We start from the raw sequence: 17,007 nt of genomic DNA, 5'->3' as shown, positions 1-17,007 counted from the left end.
CTCTCGGGGCCTCAAAATAAATTCCCTTTCGTCACCCTCTGCGGCCGTCGGCTCAGACCCTCGCGACGGGCGCGGAGGAGAAGAAGGAGGAGATGCGGGACACGTCCATGGAGGACCTGGCGCAATCCACGGAGGTTCTCGCCGCCCTGGAGGTGGCGAGGGCGCGCTCCCAGGACGCCGCGGAGAGCGTCGCCGACTTGAGCGACTTTTTCGCCAAATTCTTGCGCGCAACCTCGACGGAGGCGCGGCGCGTGTCGATGGAGGCGCGTCGCACGGCGGTGACGAGCGCGGACTCGAGGTCGGCGACGAGTCGGTCCTGCGACGCGATCGCCTCCGCGATCTGGGCGTCCATCTCCACCTTTTGGGACCTCGGCGAGATGGGCCGCGCCTCTTTCTTCTCCTCCGCGTGAAGGACATCCTTCTCCGCCTTTTCGGCGGCGGCTTTCGCCGCGGCTTCGCGCGCGCGGCGAAGCGCGGGGGGGACGTACGCCGACTTTGTGTGGTGGAGGGTGGGGTGCTCGTGCCAATCGGCGTTGACGTCGCCCTCGCTGCCGGTGGTGCCCCACTTCTGGGTAGGGACGCCGCACTCGGGGATGGCAACCTCGACCGAGCGCCTCGCCTTCCTGGCGGGCGCGGCGGCGCGGTTCCCCTGCGCGGTGGACCAAAACTGGGTGAACTCGATGGGCTTGACGTACCGGTGGCCGAATATGAACCGGCCGGACGGGAGCGGGGTGAGGTCGAGCAAGCCGTCGAGGCCCATGGCCTGGGCGGTGAGACCCGCGCACGCCACCAACGTTCCGTCGGCGGTGAACCCGTAGGAGAGGGGCGCTGAGTTTTTGGATCTCGCCGCGAGGACGCGGCCCATCTTGGCGTCGAACGCGCAGACGGCGAAGGATCCCTTGTCGGCGTGGAGGTCGCCGAGAGCCTTGCGGAGGGCGTTCACGCGAGTTCGGGTGTCGTTGGCGTCGCCGGACTTGGCCGCCTTGTCGTACGCGGCGACGACGTCGTCGACTGCGACGGTGGATGAGGCGAGCGCGACGATGAGTCCGTCCTCGATGTGCCTCGTCTGGAGGCCGTCGTCGGAGATGACGTGAAGGGCACCGCCGTCGACGGCGAGGACGCGCTTGGTGGCGGCACCGGTGGAGCCGAGGAGCGCGTTACCGGTCCACCTGGAGGGTCGGAAGAGAAGGAGCGGGGCGGAGCACGGTCAGCGACGGTTGACGGCGATGATAAGCGGGTTATCCTCTGGCGATCGCGGGGAAAACTCAAGTCGGCGAAGCGCGCGTCGTCGCGCGCGCGACGCGGATTCGTGACGTCACGCAGCCTCCATCGTCGTGACCAACATCAATGAGAGCGAAAGCGCGCCGATTCTCGGAAGTACCATCCACACGCGGGGTGGAACGCGCGGGGTTCCGGCGGTCATCTCACCTGGCATCGGAAGCGGTGGCGTCGAAACGCTTGGGTGGCGCCACGACCGCGAAGGTGGGCGCGGGGAGCTGCGCGAAAGCCGTGGCGGTGCGCGCGGCGGGAGGCTTGTACGCCTTGGTGGCGTTAACGATGCACATGTTGCCCTTTCTTGGTTTTATGGGTGCTTCGAGCTCGGGACGCGTCGTCTCCGGCTGCTGCGAGGGTGCGGAATGGCACACGTCAGGGCTGAAACGCGGTGAAACGTCAGTTTCATGTCGTGGCCATCGCCACAGGTTTCGCGTCAGTTGGCATCTCCATTGGTCGATGTGGAACTTTCACCCCGATGGCCCAATCACAAACCAACAACCGGGTCCGCGGGCCGAATCGAGCGACGTGGCCGCGTGACGAGCGCGCATTTGAGTTTGATCAGTTTGGTGTTTTTGTGTCAGCAGGTTTAAACCCTCATTCTTGGTTTGATGTTTGGTGATTTCGTGTCAGACAGTTTTAAACCCTCATTCTTGGTTTAATTCCGATACCTAAAATTACACGAGCTCGCCCCGTTCATCGACCGGCACGAAAGCTCCTCTGGTGGCAACACACAACCCGGCTACCCGTAAGTTTTTCACTTGTCGTCGTCGTCCTCGCACGGCCCGCCTGACCAGGTGGTGCCCGCGATGAGAGCCTCGACGGCGTCGCACGCGTCGTTGAACGTCTCCACGCACCCCTGGAACTGGAGCCTCCTGACCTGGCTGACGCCGTCCACGCGCACCCTGACGTCGACGCCGCGCTTGTCGATGGAGATTATCCACAGGTCATCCACTCGCGCCTTTTCGCTCAGGACGGATTCGTTGGGACCGATGCTGCCCTCGACCGCTCCGGACGTCGCCAGCTTGACGCCGTACCTGGTGTTGAGCTCGGCGATAGTGTCCAGCACGGACGACCCCTCCGACGGCGTGACGATCTTGTCCGGCTTGGCGTTCTTGTACTCGTCAAGGTTCACCCAGTTCAGCGTGCCAAAGCCGCCCACAAAGTACACGTCGATGATGTTGTTCATGCGGTAGAAGGTGTAGTCTCCCCAACGGTCCTCCAGGTCAACCTCTTCCTTCCTGGCCTCGTACTTGGCCTTGAACACCTCGTTCGCGGCGCCCTGGTACTCGTCCGGGAGCCTGTGCACGTCGCCGAAGATGGTCACCCTCGCGTTGGCCAAACCGCCCCAGCCGTTCATCTTCACCGTCAAACTCGCTCGGCTGTTGTACGCGAGGTTCCGCGTGTGCATGGCGAGCGGGGTGAGGCAGAAGATGGGGTAGCCGTCCGCGTCCGTGGCGAAGTCCACCGTGGATGCGAAGGGGTACCCCGTCCTGCGGTGGTTCATGTTGGACATGATCGTCGACAGGTCCGCGTAATCGGCGAGCTCCATCAGGTTCCTAGCCGCGACGGCGACGGAGGGCAGATCCGCATCCTTCATGCTGTTGAGCACGCCGCCCGACAGGGGCGTCCTCAGGAGCCTGGTGAGCGAGGACTTCTTCTTTGGGTCCACCTCGCCGTGCGCCTCCGCCGCGTCCCTCGCCGGGGATGCGGGCTTGACGTCGCCCGTCGCGCTCTCCCTCGGGAGCCTGAGCTCCCCAGCCGGCGACGCCTCCGCGGTGGGCTTTGCGGCGGGCGGAGGGATCTTGGGGTTGGCGGCCGGCGTGGACGACGACTGGCCGGCGCCCGCGGAAGAGCTACCCGCGCGTTGCGTGATGGGCCGGATCGCGCGTAGGTTGCGTCGCCCCGGGGTGAGCGCCCCGTCCTGAGCGAGCGACGAAGCGCCCACCGCCGAGCGGTTGTCCACCGCGCCGTACCACGACGTCCTTTGAAAGCCGGCGGAGTTTACGGCCGCATTGGAGAAGGTGACGGACGTGCGACCGCGAGCGGGGCTGTCCGAACCGGACGCGGACAGCGCGCCGGTCGAACCCGCGGCGGTCGCATTGACCGCCGTGTCGGACTGCGTCACCGTCTTCGGCTGCGCGAGCACGGAACCGGGGCGGGGCTTCGCCGGGGACACCGCCCGATGGTTGTGGGGCGAGTTTGCGGCCTGAGCCGTCACCGACAAACCGTGCGGGGCGCGAGCGCGTGAGACGTGCCTCGACGCTCGAAGCCCCTGGGTGGGCGCCGCCGCGCCCGAATAGATACCAAGCGAGTGTGACATCGTCACCCACGCGCGGGTGGTCCCACTCGCGAACGCCGCTTCGCGAGTGATGTTAGCGCCGCAAGTAGGGCCGAACCATTTCAAACGCGGAGTTTTGGAGTTTGAATGGTGTTTTTGGGACTTTTTTGGACGGAGCCGAGCTCCGACGAAATTGGACATTTTTCTGACTGCTCTCCCATACGACAGCTCGCCTGCACTTTTTTGACACTTTTCTGCGACGTGGACACCCAGTCAGAAAACGTGCAGTTGGAGCAGTCTCAGGCAGTTTGGTTGCTGGCGGCCGGCTCGTTCGTTGGAAGAAGGGGCGGTTTGTTTCTTCGCACATCGCACGCGGTTCTCACGCCCCAAAGGGTGGGTCAAACACCGATGGGTGAGAAGCGCCAAGGAGATATCGAGGACGACGGCGACGACGCCAAGCGTCTCAAGCCGGACGACGAGGTCAATGGCGACGGGTCGGAGGAGGACGAGGACGGGGACGACGAGACGGGATCCGATGAGGACGAGGACGAGGACGAGGACGACGAGGAAGGGGACACCGACGGCGACTCCGAAGAGGAGGAAGAGCTGGACCTGGTGATGCGAGAGGACGGTAGAGTGCACGCTCCCGCGGTCGACTACCTCGAGCTCGACACGTTCCGGACGTTCCCCGACCTCGTCCAGGGGCTGGACCAGGATGCGAAGCTGCACGCGCGCATCCTCGCCGACTGCCGGAGGGTCTTCACCGCCAGGAGCGTCAAGAAGAACGCCGGCGGCGGCGCCAAGCAGCAGTACAGCTCCGGGGAGACGTTCTGGATCGCCGCCCAGGACGAGCCGAGGTGCGCGCTGGAGCACCTCGCGCAGCAGATATTCCACCTGCACGTCACGGACGCGGCGAGGCGCTGGGAGGATGAGTGCGAGGGAGACCCGGACGCGCCGCCCCCGTTCGACCCGGCGCGATCGGGCGCGGAGTGGTGGACGCAGGTCATCGATCCGACGCACGACGCCATCGGACTGCACTGGGACAAGGACTACGCCCTGGAGCACAACGACCTCAACGTGCACCCGCACGTGGGAACGGTGACCTACTTCGCAAACGAGGGCGCGCCCACTTTGTTTGTCCGCGCGACGACGCCGGTGTACTACGGGCAGCCGGTGACCGGGCCGTTCGGACCGAGGTGCGGGGTTAGCCCGGACGACATGGCGGACCCGCCGGGCGGGACGGGCGTGTACCTGTCGTGGCCGAGAAGAGGGAAGCACGCGTCGTTTGACGGTAAGTGGCTGCACGGCGCGCCCGGCGAACTCGCGGAGTGTCGCGACGAAGAAGACTGCGAGGACGGCGAGGAAAAAGGGGGCGAGGAAAATGGGGACAAAGGTAACACAGGGAACAAAGGGAAGGCGGTCGGGGCCGGGAACGGCGAGGGTAAGGGTCCGAGGGTGACGTTTTTGGTGAACGTGTGGCTCAACCACGTCCCTTCCACCGCCGCGCCGTGCCCGGAGGACGTCGTGAAGGACCTGTCCACGGAGCCGTACCTGCCGGAGATTGAGAACCCGGACGACGTGGACGAGGACCCGCCCGCGATGTTCTCGGTGATGGGTAACTACGATACCGTGTTCAAGGAGATGTCTTGGGAGTTTGAGCACGACGGTAGGACGCACGCGCTGAGGGTGTACGACATACCCAAGCGTTGGGTGAGCAGGGAGGCGGGCGGCGGCGGGTGCGCCCTGGGAGACGGAATCTCTGTCGCGATAGTGGGCGGGTCCGGCGAGGTGACGGAGAAACAAACGACGACTTCAAGACGCGTCCAGCGTCGTTTTCGTAATCGGACTAGCTAGTTTACCTCTCCTCCTCGTCGCCGTCGAGCACCGCTTCTCGGTCGCCTCCGTCGTCGTCTTCATCGCTATCCCCTTCATCCTTCTCAGCCTCGGCGTCGAGCGCCGCCTGCTCCGCCAGTCGACGCGTGGCGGATTCGCCCTGACCATCGTACCTCGACTGTTGCGCGTCAAACAACCGCGCCACCTCTTCCGGTCCGCTCGCGTCCTCCACGTTCTTGTCGTCCCTGACGCGGATGAACCGCGGAAATCTGAGGCTGATCCCCCTCTCCTCGTGCCTCGCGCCCGCGGCGGCGCGGTGCTTCGGCGATAGCGTCAGATCCGCGCCGCGAATCTCCCACACCTCCGTCGGGTTGAACCAAACGTCGGGTTGCTCGAGAGTGTCGTACACGGGGGGTTTAACGCCGGACTCGACGAGAGACGGCGGCTTGCCAAAGTTCTCGCGTCGGGTCCTGTAAAACTCGTCGGTGAACCCGCTCATGCACCGACACATGCTCTGGTACGTCTCCGTCTCGGGGTCGTACACCGCGAGCAAAAACGGGGAGTACCACCCAGCCTTGCGACCCTGGCCGAACCACGCCCCTATGGGCACGAGGTCGAGCGAATCCCTCAGGTTCTCGCAGTAATCCTTCTTGAGTTTCAACCAGCAGTCCGAGCGCTTGCTCGGCGAGTACCGGCTCTTGTCGCCGTCCAGCCGCTTGAGCATCACGCCCTCGCACGCGGCGTCGAGGGACTCGAGCATGAACGCGCGCACGGTCTCGATGGCGGGCAGTAAACGGTCGTCGTAACGGTCGTCGTCGTCCGACCCGAGGGCGTTTGGCTCCCTTACGGTTGGCGCGTCAACCTCCGCGCTCCTCGCCAGCTCCAACCTCCCGGGCATGCGACTCAAACCAGGGAGCGCGTTCACGAGTTCGCGTCTCCTGTCCCTCAGAGACATGTCGTGCAACGCAGGGGCGTCCCCCGTGGGAGAATTCGTCACCCCCCCTTTGTCACCGACCCACACGAGATCAAACGCAAACACGACGACATCGACGGCTGTCCTCGCCGCGAGCTCGGCTTCGTTCACGCCGCCCCTGGGGCGCGATGCCAGGTCCTGGAAGGCCCTCAGGCGACCTGTGGAGCGGTCGATACCCACCACCTCCGCGTCCAGGATCAACCCCCCGCCCCCCCGACCGGTGTGAGGGTCGACTACCATCCCCGATCCGCCCTTGGCTCCCTCGAGGACGATGTTCGCGACGTCGGGGAAGGCGGCGGTTCTGTCCTCGCAGTTCCTCGAGAATATTTTCACCGCCCAATCGTCGCCGCCGCCGTCTGAGGGTGCGACGTGGATCTGAGCCCGGACCCCGTCGTACTTGTACTCGACGAGGAACGTCTTCCCGGACTCCTCGTCCTCCTCGCGCTTGCAAACTATCCTCGTAACGGCGTCTGCGGCGCCAGCCGTGATCGACGCCAGCATGGGCTTGACGGGCGTGAACGGCCGCATGGTACACGACCTCACGGCGTTAGGTACACCGCCCTCGACCAATGCGGGCACGAGCACGTCCACGGACGGACACAGGCTGTACGCGCGCTGCACCGCCGCCATCGCAGGCGTCACCCCGAGCTTGGCTTCGCCCTCTTTACCGACCACCGCGAGATTAGGTGACTCACCAGACGCGTTCCCGTCCCTTCTCGAGTGATGCGTCTCGGCCGCGGACGCGAGCGCGTGGAGCACGCTGATCTTGTTCGCTCCGATCCTCATGTTGCGTATCAAGGTCCTGGTGAGCCACCTGATCTCGCCCTCCCTCGCGGCTCGCATGAGCCCGAGCACGCGGTCCTTCTTCCGACCGGCGCTTCCGGCGCCCTTCTCGCTCGCGATCGCCCTGAGCGTCTCCAGCACCCTCCGCACGGTGAGCGGCTTGGGCTTGGCCAACGTCACCTGCCGTCGCTTCAACGCGACGGCGACGTCGCCCAGGTCCCCGAGCTCGTCGTTCATGCGCGCCACCGTCTGTTTGGACACCCCCGCCGCCTCCGCGATCGATGCGCCCACCGTCGCGCCGCCCACCACGAGCTCGCTGCCCACCTCGTGCCTCTCCGCGCACCTGCCGAACGTGAGGTACACCGCCGCTAATAAATCCCGCGGCGCGCGGTTCATGATCTCCACGAACATCCCCCGGAGCGCGTCTCCCTTCCGAATGCGTTTGGCGGAGGATGACAGCTCGTCGAAGCACCGGGAGAGGAGGAGGTACGGCGTCTCGGTGTCGGATGTCGGCCACGGCGAGTCGTCCCGTCGTGATCCGGCGCCTCCTCCTTCGGCGGTGGGACGCCGTGCCTCCGCGTCGGGGCCCGAGCCGTGCAGCGCGAGCGTCGCGACGATCCTCTCGCCAGCCGGTTCAACGTCCGAAACCTCATCGGCGCGGTCGTCCGACTTTGGGGGCGCGCGGGCGGCGATGGGGGGAGGGGCGTGGTCCTCCGGCGCCTCTGCACGATCGACCTGACCTTTCTGGAAGAAGGAGAGCACGCTGCGCTGCTGCTGATCGCCTCCCCCGCTCCCGAGCCGCGCCTTCGCGGGCGACCCTCGGGCGGCGCTCGACGATCGTCTGCGCTTCTCCCCGACGACGGACGGCGGAGGCTGAGACGCGGGAGTGGACGTCGACGCGAGCGCTCCGCCGTCGCGAGTGTCGTGGGCGGCGAAGTGCCTGTTCACCGCCGTCGTCACGTCGCCGCCCGCGCGCGATAACATCGCCGCGCACGACTCTCGAGACAGGCCGGTGATGGCCGCGAGCTGCGTGACTCCGACGTCACCGCCCGGCTCATCGCTCATGGCCCGCCGCCGCCGCGCCCGAGCGACACCGCTCGCGTACGCCCACCTCACGTGCGATGCGGACGCCGCCGGCCACGTCCGCGCGGGGCGCGCGCGAGTCGTTGTGCCCGTCTCGCGTCACCCACCACCATCGTCACGTCCGGGGAAAACTCGTAGAATTGGTTTGTTGTTACGTAGCGCTCCCCTCCTCTCCTCGCACAGCTCTGGGCGCGGGTCGGGCGGGTGGAGAGGAGGCATGCGACCCGCGGCGCCGGCACACGAGGAGCACGACGCCTCGGGCTCCGGACGCTCTCGTGACGACGACGACGACGGCGAGAGTCGAGGTCCGATGGGAGGAGGCTGGCGAGCCTCCCTCGCCGCGCTGACGCATCCCTCGTCCGGGCGCCAGCTCCGGCTGCTCGTCGCGTTCGTCCTCCTCCATAATTTCAAGCCGTCGGAGCCGTTCCTCGTGGAGTGGCTGACGACGACGGACGGCGGGGCGCCGGGCATGTCCACGAGGGACGTGTACGCGCGGCTCTTCCCCGTATTCACGTACTCGCGGGTTCCGTCGCTCGCAGCCATCGCGCTGGCGTCCGGCGCGTTCGGCCCCAAAGCGTCCGTGGTCCTCGGCGCGGCGTGCGCGCTGACCACGGTCGTGATCACCGCATCGTGCCGTCGCTCCTTCGCGGCGCTCGCGGCGTCGCAGGCCACCGTCGCGCTCTCGTTCGCGTCGCATCACGCGCTGCTCGGGCTCGTCTTTTCCACGGTGGACCCCGCGGCGCATCCCGCCGCGGCGCACGCGACCAAGGCGGCGACGATGGCCTCGTGCGCGCTGTCGGCGCTGTGCGGCCAGGCGATGCGGTCGTGGATGAACGCGCCGCTGTTTGGCCTGTTCGTGACGTCGGCGATCGCGCAGTCGTGTGCGGTCGTTATAGCGACGGCGCTCAAAGCAGGGCCCAACGCGACGACCCGACAAAGAGCTCATCATCGTTCCAACCCCCGCGTGTCGTCGCGACCCCGCACGTCCCGCGGTCCCACCGTCCCCGTCCCGAACCCCACGAAGGTTTCCCGTGGGGCGTGGAAACTGCTGAGCTCCGGACCGGCCGTCTGGGCGTGGAGCGCGTGGAGCGTCGGATGCGCCCCCGCGCACTCGTTCGCGGCGACAAACTGGCAAACGCTGGTGGTCTCCCGTCGACGGGGACCGGGCGTGAACGGGTGGTTCTCCGCGACGCAGTACGCGTGCGCGGGGGTGGCCGCGATGATCGCCGGGGGCCTGGCGTACCGGGACGACCGACCTGGCGACGGCTCGGACGATCGCGGCGACGGGTTCAGCGGCTTGGCGCTGACGAGCACGCCCTTTGTCGCGTCGGGCGCGTTGGCTGTCGCTTCCTTCGCCGCCGGGTGGAGGGACCTCGCCGCGATGCTCGCGCTGCTGGCGTTCAACTGCGTGTTCGAGGCGACTTCGTGCGTGTGCGCCGCGAACATAGGGAGGCACGCGCGCGCGGCCGCGGATGAGGAGGAGGAGGAGGAAGAGGAAGAGGAGGAGGAAGAGGAAGAGGAGGTCGGGGCTGAAAACGAGGAGGAATCGGCAGAATCTTACGCGCGACTGGGGAGCTCGAGGGAAGAAGAAGCGCGGATCAACTCGAGGTTGGATCGCCCGAGACTCGACGCGTTCGGCGGTAGAGTCACGACGCTGTTCGTTATGATCTCTGCGGCGGGATACCTCATGGAGGCGGTGTTGATCAGGCTGTGCGGTTGGGCAGATGGCGGGGGTTTAGGAAGTCGAGACAGGTTTTTGGTCCACGCGGCATGGCTCGCGTTCGTGGGGTGCGGACTTGTCGCTCTTCATCTCCGATGGAAACGTAGGCCGGATGAGGGAGACTACGTCGCGTTGGAGAGCGGAGATGTGTGAACTAATATACGATAGGAGACGTGGGTTTTGAAAGACGTTTCGTCCTGTTCAATTACAACAATACGATGAGTCTAGCATGTTGTTATGTGTATCAAGATAAATGATATTGGCGCACGAATGCGTGCGTCTGGCCCAATCCCATCCAACCCTAACCGATCAATATCCTAAGCAAACTTTAAAATGCTAAAGTGAGCGGATATTTACCAGCCGCCGGAGGACTGCTGGCGGGCACCACCGACCTGGCGGCCGGTGACGGGCGCGAAGGTGCGGTCACCGGTGGGGCGGTGGGCAAGGAAGGAGGAGCACTGCACCTGCTTGATGTTGTCGAAACCGGCGACGCGGATGAAGCACTCGGGGAAGGCCTGGGTGCACGCGCGGATCTCCTGGAGGACCTCATCGGGGTTGGTGCAGCCGTACATGGGGAGCTTCCACATGACCCAGTAGCGGTTGTCGTAGTAGCCCGCGGTGACGGAGGAGTCGAGGCCGGACCAGCCGTGGGTGTCGGCGTAGGCCTTGGCGGCAGACTCGAACTCAATGCAGGGGGTCCAGCCGTTGTTGAGGAGGTACTGGACCTGGCGGGCGACCTCCTGGTCGGAGAGGGGGGGGAGGAAGGAGAAAGTCTCGAAGAACCTGAGGAGAAGGAGGGAGGTCGGAGGTCAGAAATGATGCTTGGCTTTTTTTTCTTATCCGGTGTGTCGGTAGGGTCTGGATAAAAACGGGAATCGCCAGCGAGGCGGGTCCCGCCCGGCCCGCGCGCGCGTATGCGCGCGCAAAGCCTAGCAAAGATCCATCGTGAGAGATCATGCGCGATAAAATATCGCGCGCGATCACCAAACGAAGGCGCGGAACGCCCCGCGCGGCGCGTCTCCGGCGTCGCACGTTATCCGAAAATCAGCTCTGCCAGGTCAGACCACACCCTAGCCGACGGCCCGCGGGGTCGCAATCGGAGTCTCTTTGAGGAAGAGAACTCGCGCGCGACATCGCGGATGCCGACGATCTGGTGTAGATCTTCGCCAAACGAGGTGAAAGAACGAATCGTGCGAGGCGTCGAGGGCGCGATCGCTCGGATCGATGCGAGCGCCGCAGGTTTGCGGCGCGGCCGGGAAGAAGAAATCCCCGAAAATCGGGGAACGGGTGGGAATCCCGGAAAACCGGGGAGGAACTCACTTGTTGCCGTGGGGCTGCCACACCATCATGGAGTTGGTGTTGGCGGCCTTGCCGGTGGAGACCACGGGGGCCTTGTTGAGGACGGGGGCAACAGCGGAGATAGCGGCCATTTTGAAGGTTGGTGTAGAGTGCGTTAAAGAGTGACGAAATGAAGTGCGGCGATCGCTTCTTTATCCCGAGCTCGAAAAAACACGGCCTAAACCTGAGGCTCTCGTGACTGCAGCCAATACGGTTCGCGAAACCCAAAAGTATCTCACTTTCTGAGGGCCAGATTCGTCTTAGCCAAAAACCGTTCTGCACTGTCCAGTTGTCCGCTTTCCACACGTCAATCGGAGGGTAGGGAAATCAGGGGCCTCTTGTTTCGTTAGCCGGGTTGATCCTTGGGTTCCCAGACCGTCATTTTCGTGCTTTTCCTGAATGACGCGAAGCTGACGTCGGATTGGTCAGCACGCGAAAATTCCTTCCCCTCGACCAATCCGGAATGGCTTATCCTCTCCGTCAAACGCAATTCGAGCTACGCCATTGGTTCACGTCAATCAGAACAGGGGTTGGGAGAGTAGATTTTCACATCCCCCGCCCCGATGAAAATAATTCGCGATTAGTCTCAAGTCGACTCGGTTCAAAGCGAAAATCGATCAATCTCTGCCGGGTCGAAAGTACGTCTCCACGTCGGATTGAAAGCGCGGACGAAGTTTGAGCTCGGGATTTTTCATCAAGGGACTAAAAAAGGTGTTCGGCCCTCTCGTCATTCCTCAAGCGTCGCGATTGTTCTTTTTGTGCTTGCGATCTGTTATTTGATTGGTCGAGAGATATGCGGCGCGTGATAACCCTTTCTTTTCGGTTCAAGCGAAAACGCGATCGACCAATCGGACGCGAGCGTCTCGTCATTCAAATTCCCGAGCCATCCTGGGACGCTCGTTTGTTCCTCCAGCCTTAAATGTGGCAGTCAGCCACACGATCATTGGCCCTCGCGAGACGGGTCGCCAATTAGGCGAAGGCGCGAAGAACAGCGATAGGGCGGCGGCGCGTTTTGGACTCAATCGCCCAATCAAAAGCCGCCAAAGCCACTGCAGGCGTGAAAGTTCCGAAGATCGCTTGTTATTTTTCACACGCCGCACGCGACTGCCAGGGCGATCGGCCATGCGTCCGAGTCAGAGGGGATCTCCGATTCGTGAGCGCGGTTTGGTCCCGTGGACCATTTGGGACCCAAGAATTGGTCACACAACCAAAAATCTCACTCCGTTTTGTCATGGTTGTTGCGAACCCGAAGGAGACCCACAGCTGTGCCTGCCACCTCGCGGGGCGACTGGAACGTCTCGGGGAAAAGAACAAAAGCCGGTCATGCACCCCAGTGGCCGTCATAACCGCACGAACAAGTCAAAATGGCTGCTATCTCCGCTGTCGCTCCCGTTCTCAACAAGGCCCCCGTGGTCTCCACCGGCAAGGCCGCCAACACCAACTCCATGATGGTGTGGCAGCCCCACGGCAACAAGTGAGTACCGCCCGAAGATCCAAGCGATCTCCGGCATCCGCCCGGTCTTTTCCCGTTGTGGCTCTGAGGCGCCGGAGACGGCGCTCCGCGACGACGACGGGGGCCCTGGGCGAAGCGCCGGGCGCGGATCGACTCAAAGTATATCCGCTCCGGTATTCTCCGCCCGGCGCCCTCCTCCGAGACGCCCTCACGCGAGCGCGGCGGGCGCGCGCTTCGATCATGCGCTTCCGCTCGGTTCTATCCACTACGCCACGGCAGCAGGCGATCAGAGGCGCCGCCCTCGGATCTGCTCGGTCGTTCACCGACTCGCGACTCGAGATTCGGTCGTGGCCGATACTTTGGCGCGCGTCCGTAGTCGCGCGAGGCGACGATCGACGTCGGGCGCATCGCATGGGGCGGCCTCCGACCCGCGTCGGAGAGCTTTTCTTGCTGAACCCCTATCCGTGGGGTTTGGGCACCGCATAAAAAGTCCTCGAGTTTTTTTTTCTCGTTCCCGCAACCTTCGTGCGCTTGGCGAACCGTCTCTGACCTCCGACCTCCCTCCTTCTCCTCAGGTTCTTCGAGACTTTCTCCTTCCTCCCCCCCCTCTCCGACCAGGAGGTCGCCCGCCAGGTCCAGTACCTCCTCAACAACGGCTGGACCCCCTGCATTGAGTTCGAGTCTGCCGCCAAGGCCTACGCCGACACCCACGGCTGGTCCGGCCTCGACTCTTCCGTCACCGCGGGCTACTACGACAACCGCTACTGGGTCATGTGGAAGCTCCCCATGTACGGCTGCACCAACCCCGAGGAGGTCCTCCAGGAGATCCGCGCGTGCACCTCGGCCTTCCCCGACTGCTTCATCCGCGTCGCCGGCTTCGACAACATCAAGCAGGTGCAGTGCTCCTCCTTCCTTGCCCACCGCCCCCAGAACGACCGCACCTTCGCGCCCGTCACCGGTCGCCAGGTCGGTGGTGCCGGCGGTGGCGGCGGCTACGGTGCCCCCCCTCCCCCTCCCCCCCAGCAGAACTACTCCTGGTAAATTCCCGGCTCTGATTTGAGCCGAGGATAACGCCTCGAGAAGCGTCGTTCTGGAAGGATATTATTTTGCATCTTCGCGCGTGAGAACGGATCAGTCTGAACTTGTAATCGGAGATGAAAGAACGGTCATAAAGATTAAACCGACCCACGCGACACGCACCACGCCGGTTCACCGCTCGCCCCCTCGCGTTGCACGCGGTCGCGTCTCGCGTTCGTTCGGACCGGTGCCGCGTCACCGCCCGTTCGCAAGAAACGGCTCGGCTACCAACCGAAGGTGACTTTCAGTCGACGACCCCCCCGTCGCCTCCCCCAAGACCCGCGTCATCCTCGTCGTCGGACGGACCCCCTCCCTCCGGCAGCGCGTGCGGGTCCCGCGCGGCTATTTCTCCCACGATACGCGCGTGCGCATCCCCAACGAACCTCGCCCCGCTCGGCGGCAGCAGCCACGGCGCGGGCGCGGGTGAGAACCACTCGACGAAATCCGTCACGGGCGTCGCGTCGAACCGCCTGGGGTCGACGCACTGCTCAAAGACCCGTCCCGCCCTGTTCGGCGTCATCCTCGACGCCAACGCGCTCATAAACTTCTTCTCCAGCGCCGGGAAGCACTCCTGCCTCCGACGCCTGTGCCCCAGCGGGTACTCCACCTCCACCTTGCTCGTCGACGTCCGGTCGTTGAAGTGCACCTGCACGGCGTTGGTCACGCTGCGCCGGTCGGGGTCGAGGTAATCCGCGCTGTACTGCGGGTTCTCCACCACGGTCATGCGTCGCCTCAGCTCGTCGATCCGAGGGTCCTGCGCCACGGCGTCCTCGTAGTGCTCGGCGGTCAGGGTGCCGTACAGGAGAGCCACGGCGACGCAGTACTGGACGCAGTGATCGCGGTCCGCCGGGCACCGAAGCGGCCCGGTCTTATCCACGCACCGCACCGCGCTCCGGGTGGTGTGTATCGTGACGTTGTGAACCTCGTCCACCCTGTGCACCACCTGCGCGTGCAGCCTGAACGCAGCCTCCACGGCGGTGACGCAGTGGGACTCGCACGGGAACGCAACCTTGAACAGGGTGTTCTCCATCACGTACTCGCCGAAATCCCTGCGGACGCTGAGCTCCTGCCTGCGGTGGAAGACGTCGTTGAATCCCCACACCGGCGCGGAGAGCACCAGTGCCATGCCCATCTCCCCGCGCATCGTGGTCAGCGCGATCCACACCCCGCGCGCGCACGCGTCCCCGGCGGCCCACCCTTTCCTCGTGCCGTTGTTGGGATAGTGCCTGAAGCACCGCAAACCGGCACCGTCGGCAAAGGCTTGGGAGGACGCGTCGCACACCTCGCGCCTGCCGCCGCCGAGCATGCGGGTGCACGTGGACGCGACCGCCACCCTGGTCATCAGCGAGTGGTCCACGCCGATCTGGTTCAAGGAATTCTCCAGCGCCAGCACCCCGCACACCTCGTACGCCTTGATCACCGCGACGATGACGTCCTTCATGGTGAGCGGGGGCAACGCCCTGGCGAGTCTCACCCGCGTGAGGTACTCGGCTAGAGGCACGATGGCCCCGACGACGTCGCTGGGATGGACCCACTCGGACGCGAGCCACGTGTCGTTGTAGTCCAACCATCGCACACACGTGCTGAAGTTGTGCGCGGCGGTCACCGGGTCCACGTCGTGGTCGGTCCCCGGCACGTGAGCGCCGTGAGTAACCGTCGCGCCGGGCACCACCGGCCCGAGGAGCTTGGCGCACTCGGGGAAGTTGAGCGACAGCATGGAGCACGCCATCGCGTCCAACACCGCGTACCTCGCCGTCTTGACCGCATCCCTGGACTTGATCTCGTACCCGACCACGTAGTCGGCGATGTCCAGCAGCAGCTGGTCGGTGCCTGCGTGGCGTGGGAGCGGCGCGTGCGGGATCGGGTCAGCTGCGGGAGGGCCATGCTGGTGCCGATCCGCGGGGTGGGGGGCGACGCGGGGCGCGTATCGGTCGGGACGGGCGCGTGCGCGGGGCGAGTGCGGCATCGTACCGTAGTCTACCATCTTATTCCGTCGCGCGCGCGGTAGATACGCGTCGGTGACTGGAGACGCGCCTCCTCTTCGCGGCGGCAGTCTGGCCGACGCGCGCTCCCGCAAACGGTTTCCAACGGCCGCTTTCCAACTTTGCCCGGTGGTTTCCCCGAGGCACCGGACAACCCCGGACGCAGCTCCGCGGGCCCGTCGCCCGCCCCAAACGCGCTCGCCAGTGGACGATGCGCGCGTTCGACGATGGATTCAGGCGTGCCGCGCTCGCGACCGCCCTTTGCCTCGCCGCCGCCGCCGTCGCCGCCGCGGACCACGAGAGCTCACCCACGCCGGAGAGCTCGACCCAGCCGCCGCCCGACCCTCCGTCCCGCTTCTTCCCGCGCGCGACGGACGTCACCGCCGTCGCCACCTACGCGCTCGCGGTCGACGCCGATACCTCCGAGCAGGGCGGCCCGCGCGCTGGAGCCCACGCGCTGGTCACCGCGCTCGGCACCAACTCCGTGCCCGCCACCGTCCACTTCGCGTCGCACTGCGGCGCGGAGACCTTCTACGAGGGAGGCGCGACGCTTCCCGTGGACGTCGGCCCGGTTCGTTCGGCGGCGGCGTGGGACGGAGACGTGGCGTGGGGCACCGCGCAGGCTCCCGGCGTCGTCGTTTCCGGGGGCGCGCTCGCCCCGGGCGTCGTGACGTTGCGGCCGGGGGAGGACGTCCTGGCCGCGGCGACGGCGGGCCCGGGGCCAACCTTTCTCTTCGCCACGTGGACCGCGCCGAGCGTGGTGGTCAAGCTCCAAAAGGACGAGCACACCGGGGGACTCGTCAGGCGCGGCGCGATCACGCTGCCGCTCGGGGTGGACTACGTCAGGGCGTCCGCGTCAAGGACGGACGCGTCCACGGGCCGACGCCGGTCACTCTTCGCCACGGACACGTCGCCGGCGGTGAGTAACCTTTTAGTTAGCCTCCTCCTCCTTCTTCTTCTCCTCCTCCTCCTCCTCCTCCTCCTCCTCCTCCTCTGACTAATATCCCTGCCTGTCAGATAATCGTGGAGATCCGCGACGACGACCTCTCGCTCGCGTCCGCGGCGGTGGCGAAAGGCGCGGAGTTCGTGCGCGCGGGGGCGACGACACCCGACGGCGCCAGCAGCTACTGGATCACGCACACGTCGCCGTCCAGGGTCGTCAAGATGGTTCACGGCGGGGACGCGACGCGTCAGTTCGGCGAAACCTTCGAG

At 65.3% G+C, this 17,007-nt stretch overlaps 9 protein-coding genes across 9 annotated transcripts; 4 read left to right on the top strand and 5 right to left on the bottom strand.

Moving 5' to 3' along the window:
* Window positions 1–52: 52 nt before the first annotated feature.
* MICPUN_57463 (predicted protein) lies at window positions 53–1,565 on the bottom strand (the record flags this gene model as incomplete). Its single annotated transcript, XM_002500719.1, has 2 exons — window positions 53–1,169; window positions 1,429–1,565. The coding sequence occupies 2 exons, from the start codon at window positions 1,563–1,565 to the stop codon at window positions 53–55; spliced, it is 1,254 nt and encodes a 417-aa protein (XP_002500765.1).
* A 464-nt stretch (window positions 1,566–2,029) lies between these two features.
* On the bottom strand, window positions 2,030–3,595 carry MICPUN_99799 (predicted protein; the record flags this gene model as incomplete). The annotated part of the gene is made up of 1 exon (XM_002500718.1): window positions 2,030–3,595. The coding sequence occupies one exon, from the start codon at window positions 3,593–3,595 to the stop codon at window positions 2,030–2,032; it is 1,566 nt and encodes a 521-aa protein (XP_002500764.1).
* Window positions 3,596–3,961: 366 nt separating this feature from the next.
* On the top strand, window positions 3,962–5,292 carry MICPUN_57461 (predicted protein; the record flags this gene model as incomplete). The annotated part of the gene is made up of 1 exon (XM_002501143.1): window positions 3,962–5,292. A coding segment is annotated over one exon (1,331 nt), but the record flags the coding sequence as incomplete, so codon positions are not given.
* Window positions 5,293–5,408: 116 nt separating this feature from the next.
* MICPUN_97217 (predicted protein) lies at window positions 5,409–7,538 on the bottom strand (the record flags this gene model as incomplete). Its single annotated transcript, XM_002500717.1, has 3 exons — window positions 5,409–6,273; window positions 6,406–7,021; window positions 7,055–7,538. 3 exons carry the CDS (start codon window positions 7,536–7,538, stop codon window positions 5,409–5,411), a joined length of 1,965 nt encoding a protein of 654 aa, XP_002500763.1.
* A 997-nt stretch (window positions 7,539–8,535) lies between these two features.
* Window positions 8,536–10,098, top strand: MICPUN_99797 (transporter; the record flags this gene model as incomplete). Its single annotated transcript, XM_002501142.1, has 1 exon — window positions 8,536–10,098. The coding sequence occupies one exon, from the start codon at window positions 8,536–8,538 to the stop codon at window positions 10,096–10,098; it is 1,563 nt and encodes a 520-aa protein (XP_002501188.1).
* A 25-nt stretch (window positions 10,099–10,123) lies between these two features.
* On the bottom strand, window positions 10,124–11,398 carry RBCS.1 (ribulose bisphosphate carboxylase small chain 1, chloroplast). Its single transcript, XM_002500716.1, has 2 exons — window positions 11,266–11,398; window positions 10,124–10,728 (listed from the first exon to the last, which is right to left on the bottom strand). Exons 1-2 carry the CDS (start codon window positions 11,373–11,375, stop codon window positions 10,299–10,301), a joined length of 540 nt encoding a protein of 179 aa, XP_002500762.1. The 5' UTR covers window positions 11,376–11,398; the 3' UTR covers window positions 10,124–10,298.
* RBCS (ribulose bisphosphate carboxylase small chain 1, chloroplast) lies at window positions 10,124–13,916 on the top strand. Its single transcript, XM_002501141.1, has 3 exons — window positions 10,124–10,273; window positions 12,643–12,757; window positions 13,312–13,916. The coding sequence occupies exons 2-3, from the start codon at window positions 12,648–12,650 to the stop codon at window positions 13,775–13,777; spliced, it is 576 nt and encodes a 191-aa protein (XP_002501187.1). The 5' UTR covers window positions 10,124–10,273; window positions 12,643–12,647; the 3' UTR covers window positions 13,778–13,916.
* A 141-nt stretch (window positions 13,917–14,057) lies between these two features.
* PRPD (2-methylcitrate dehydratase) lies at window positions 14,058–15,542 on the bottom strand (the record flags this gene model as incomplete). The annotated part of the gene is made up of 1 exon (XM_002500715.1): window positions 14,058–15,542. One exon carries the CDS (start codon window positions 15,540–15,542, stop codon window positions 14,058–14,060), a length of 1,485 nt encoding a protein of 494 aa, XP_002500761.1.
* A 464-nt stretch (window positions 15,543–16,006) lies between these two features.
* Window positions 16,007–16,792, top strand: MICPUN_57455 (predicted protein; the record flags this gene model as incomplete). The annotated part of the gene is made up of 1 exon (XM_002501140.1): window positions 16,007–16,792. The coding sequence occupies one exon, from the start codon at window positions 16,007–16,009 to the stop codon at window positions 16,790–16,792; it is 786 nt and encodes a 261-aa protein (XP_002501186.1).
* Window positions 16,793–17,007: the final 215 nt, after the last annotated feature.

Source organism: Micromonas commoda, chromosome 3 (assembly GCF_000090985.2).
Source record: "Micromonas commoda chromosome 3, complete sequence".
Lineage (NCBI taxonomy): Eukaryota > Viridiplantae > Chlorophyta > Mamiellophyceae > Mamiellales > Mamiellaceae > Micromonas > Micromonas commoda.
Note: the sequence above shows the minus strand (reverse complement) of the source record. Positions and strands in the feature narration are given on the sequence as shown.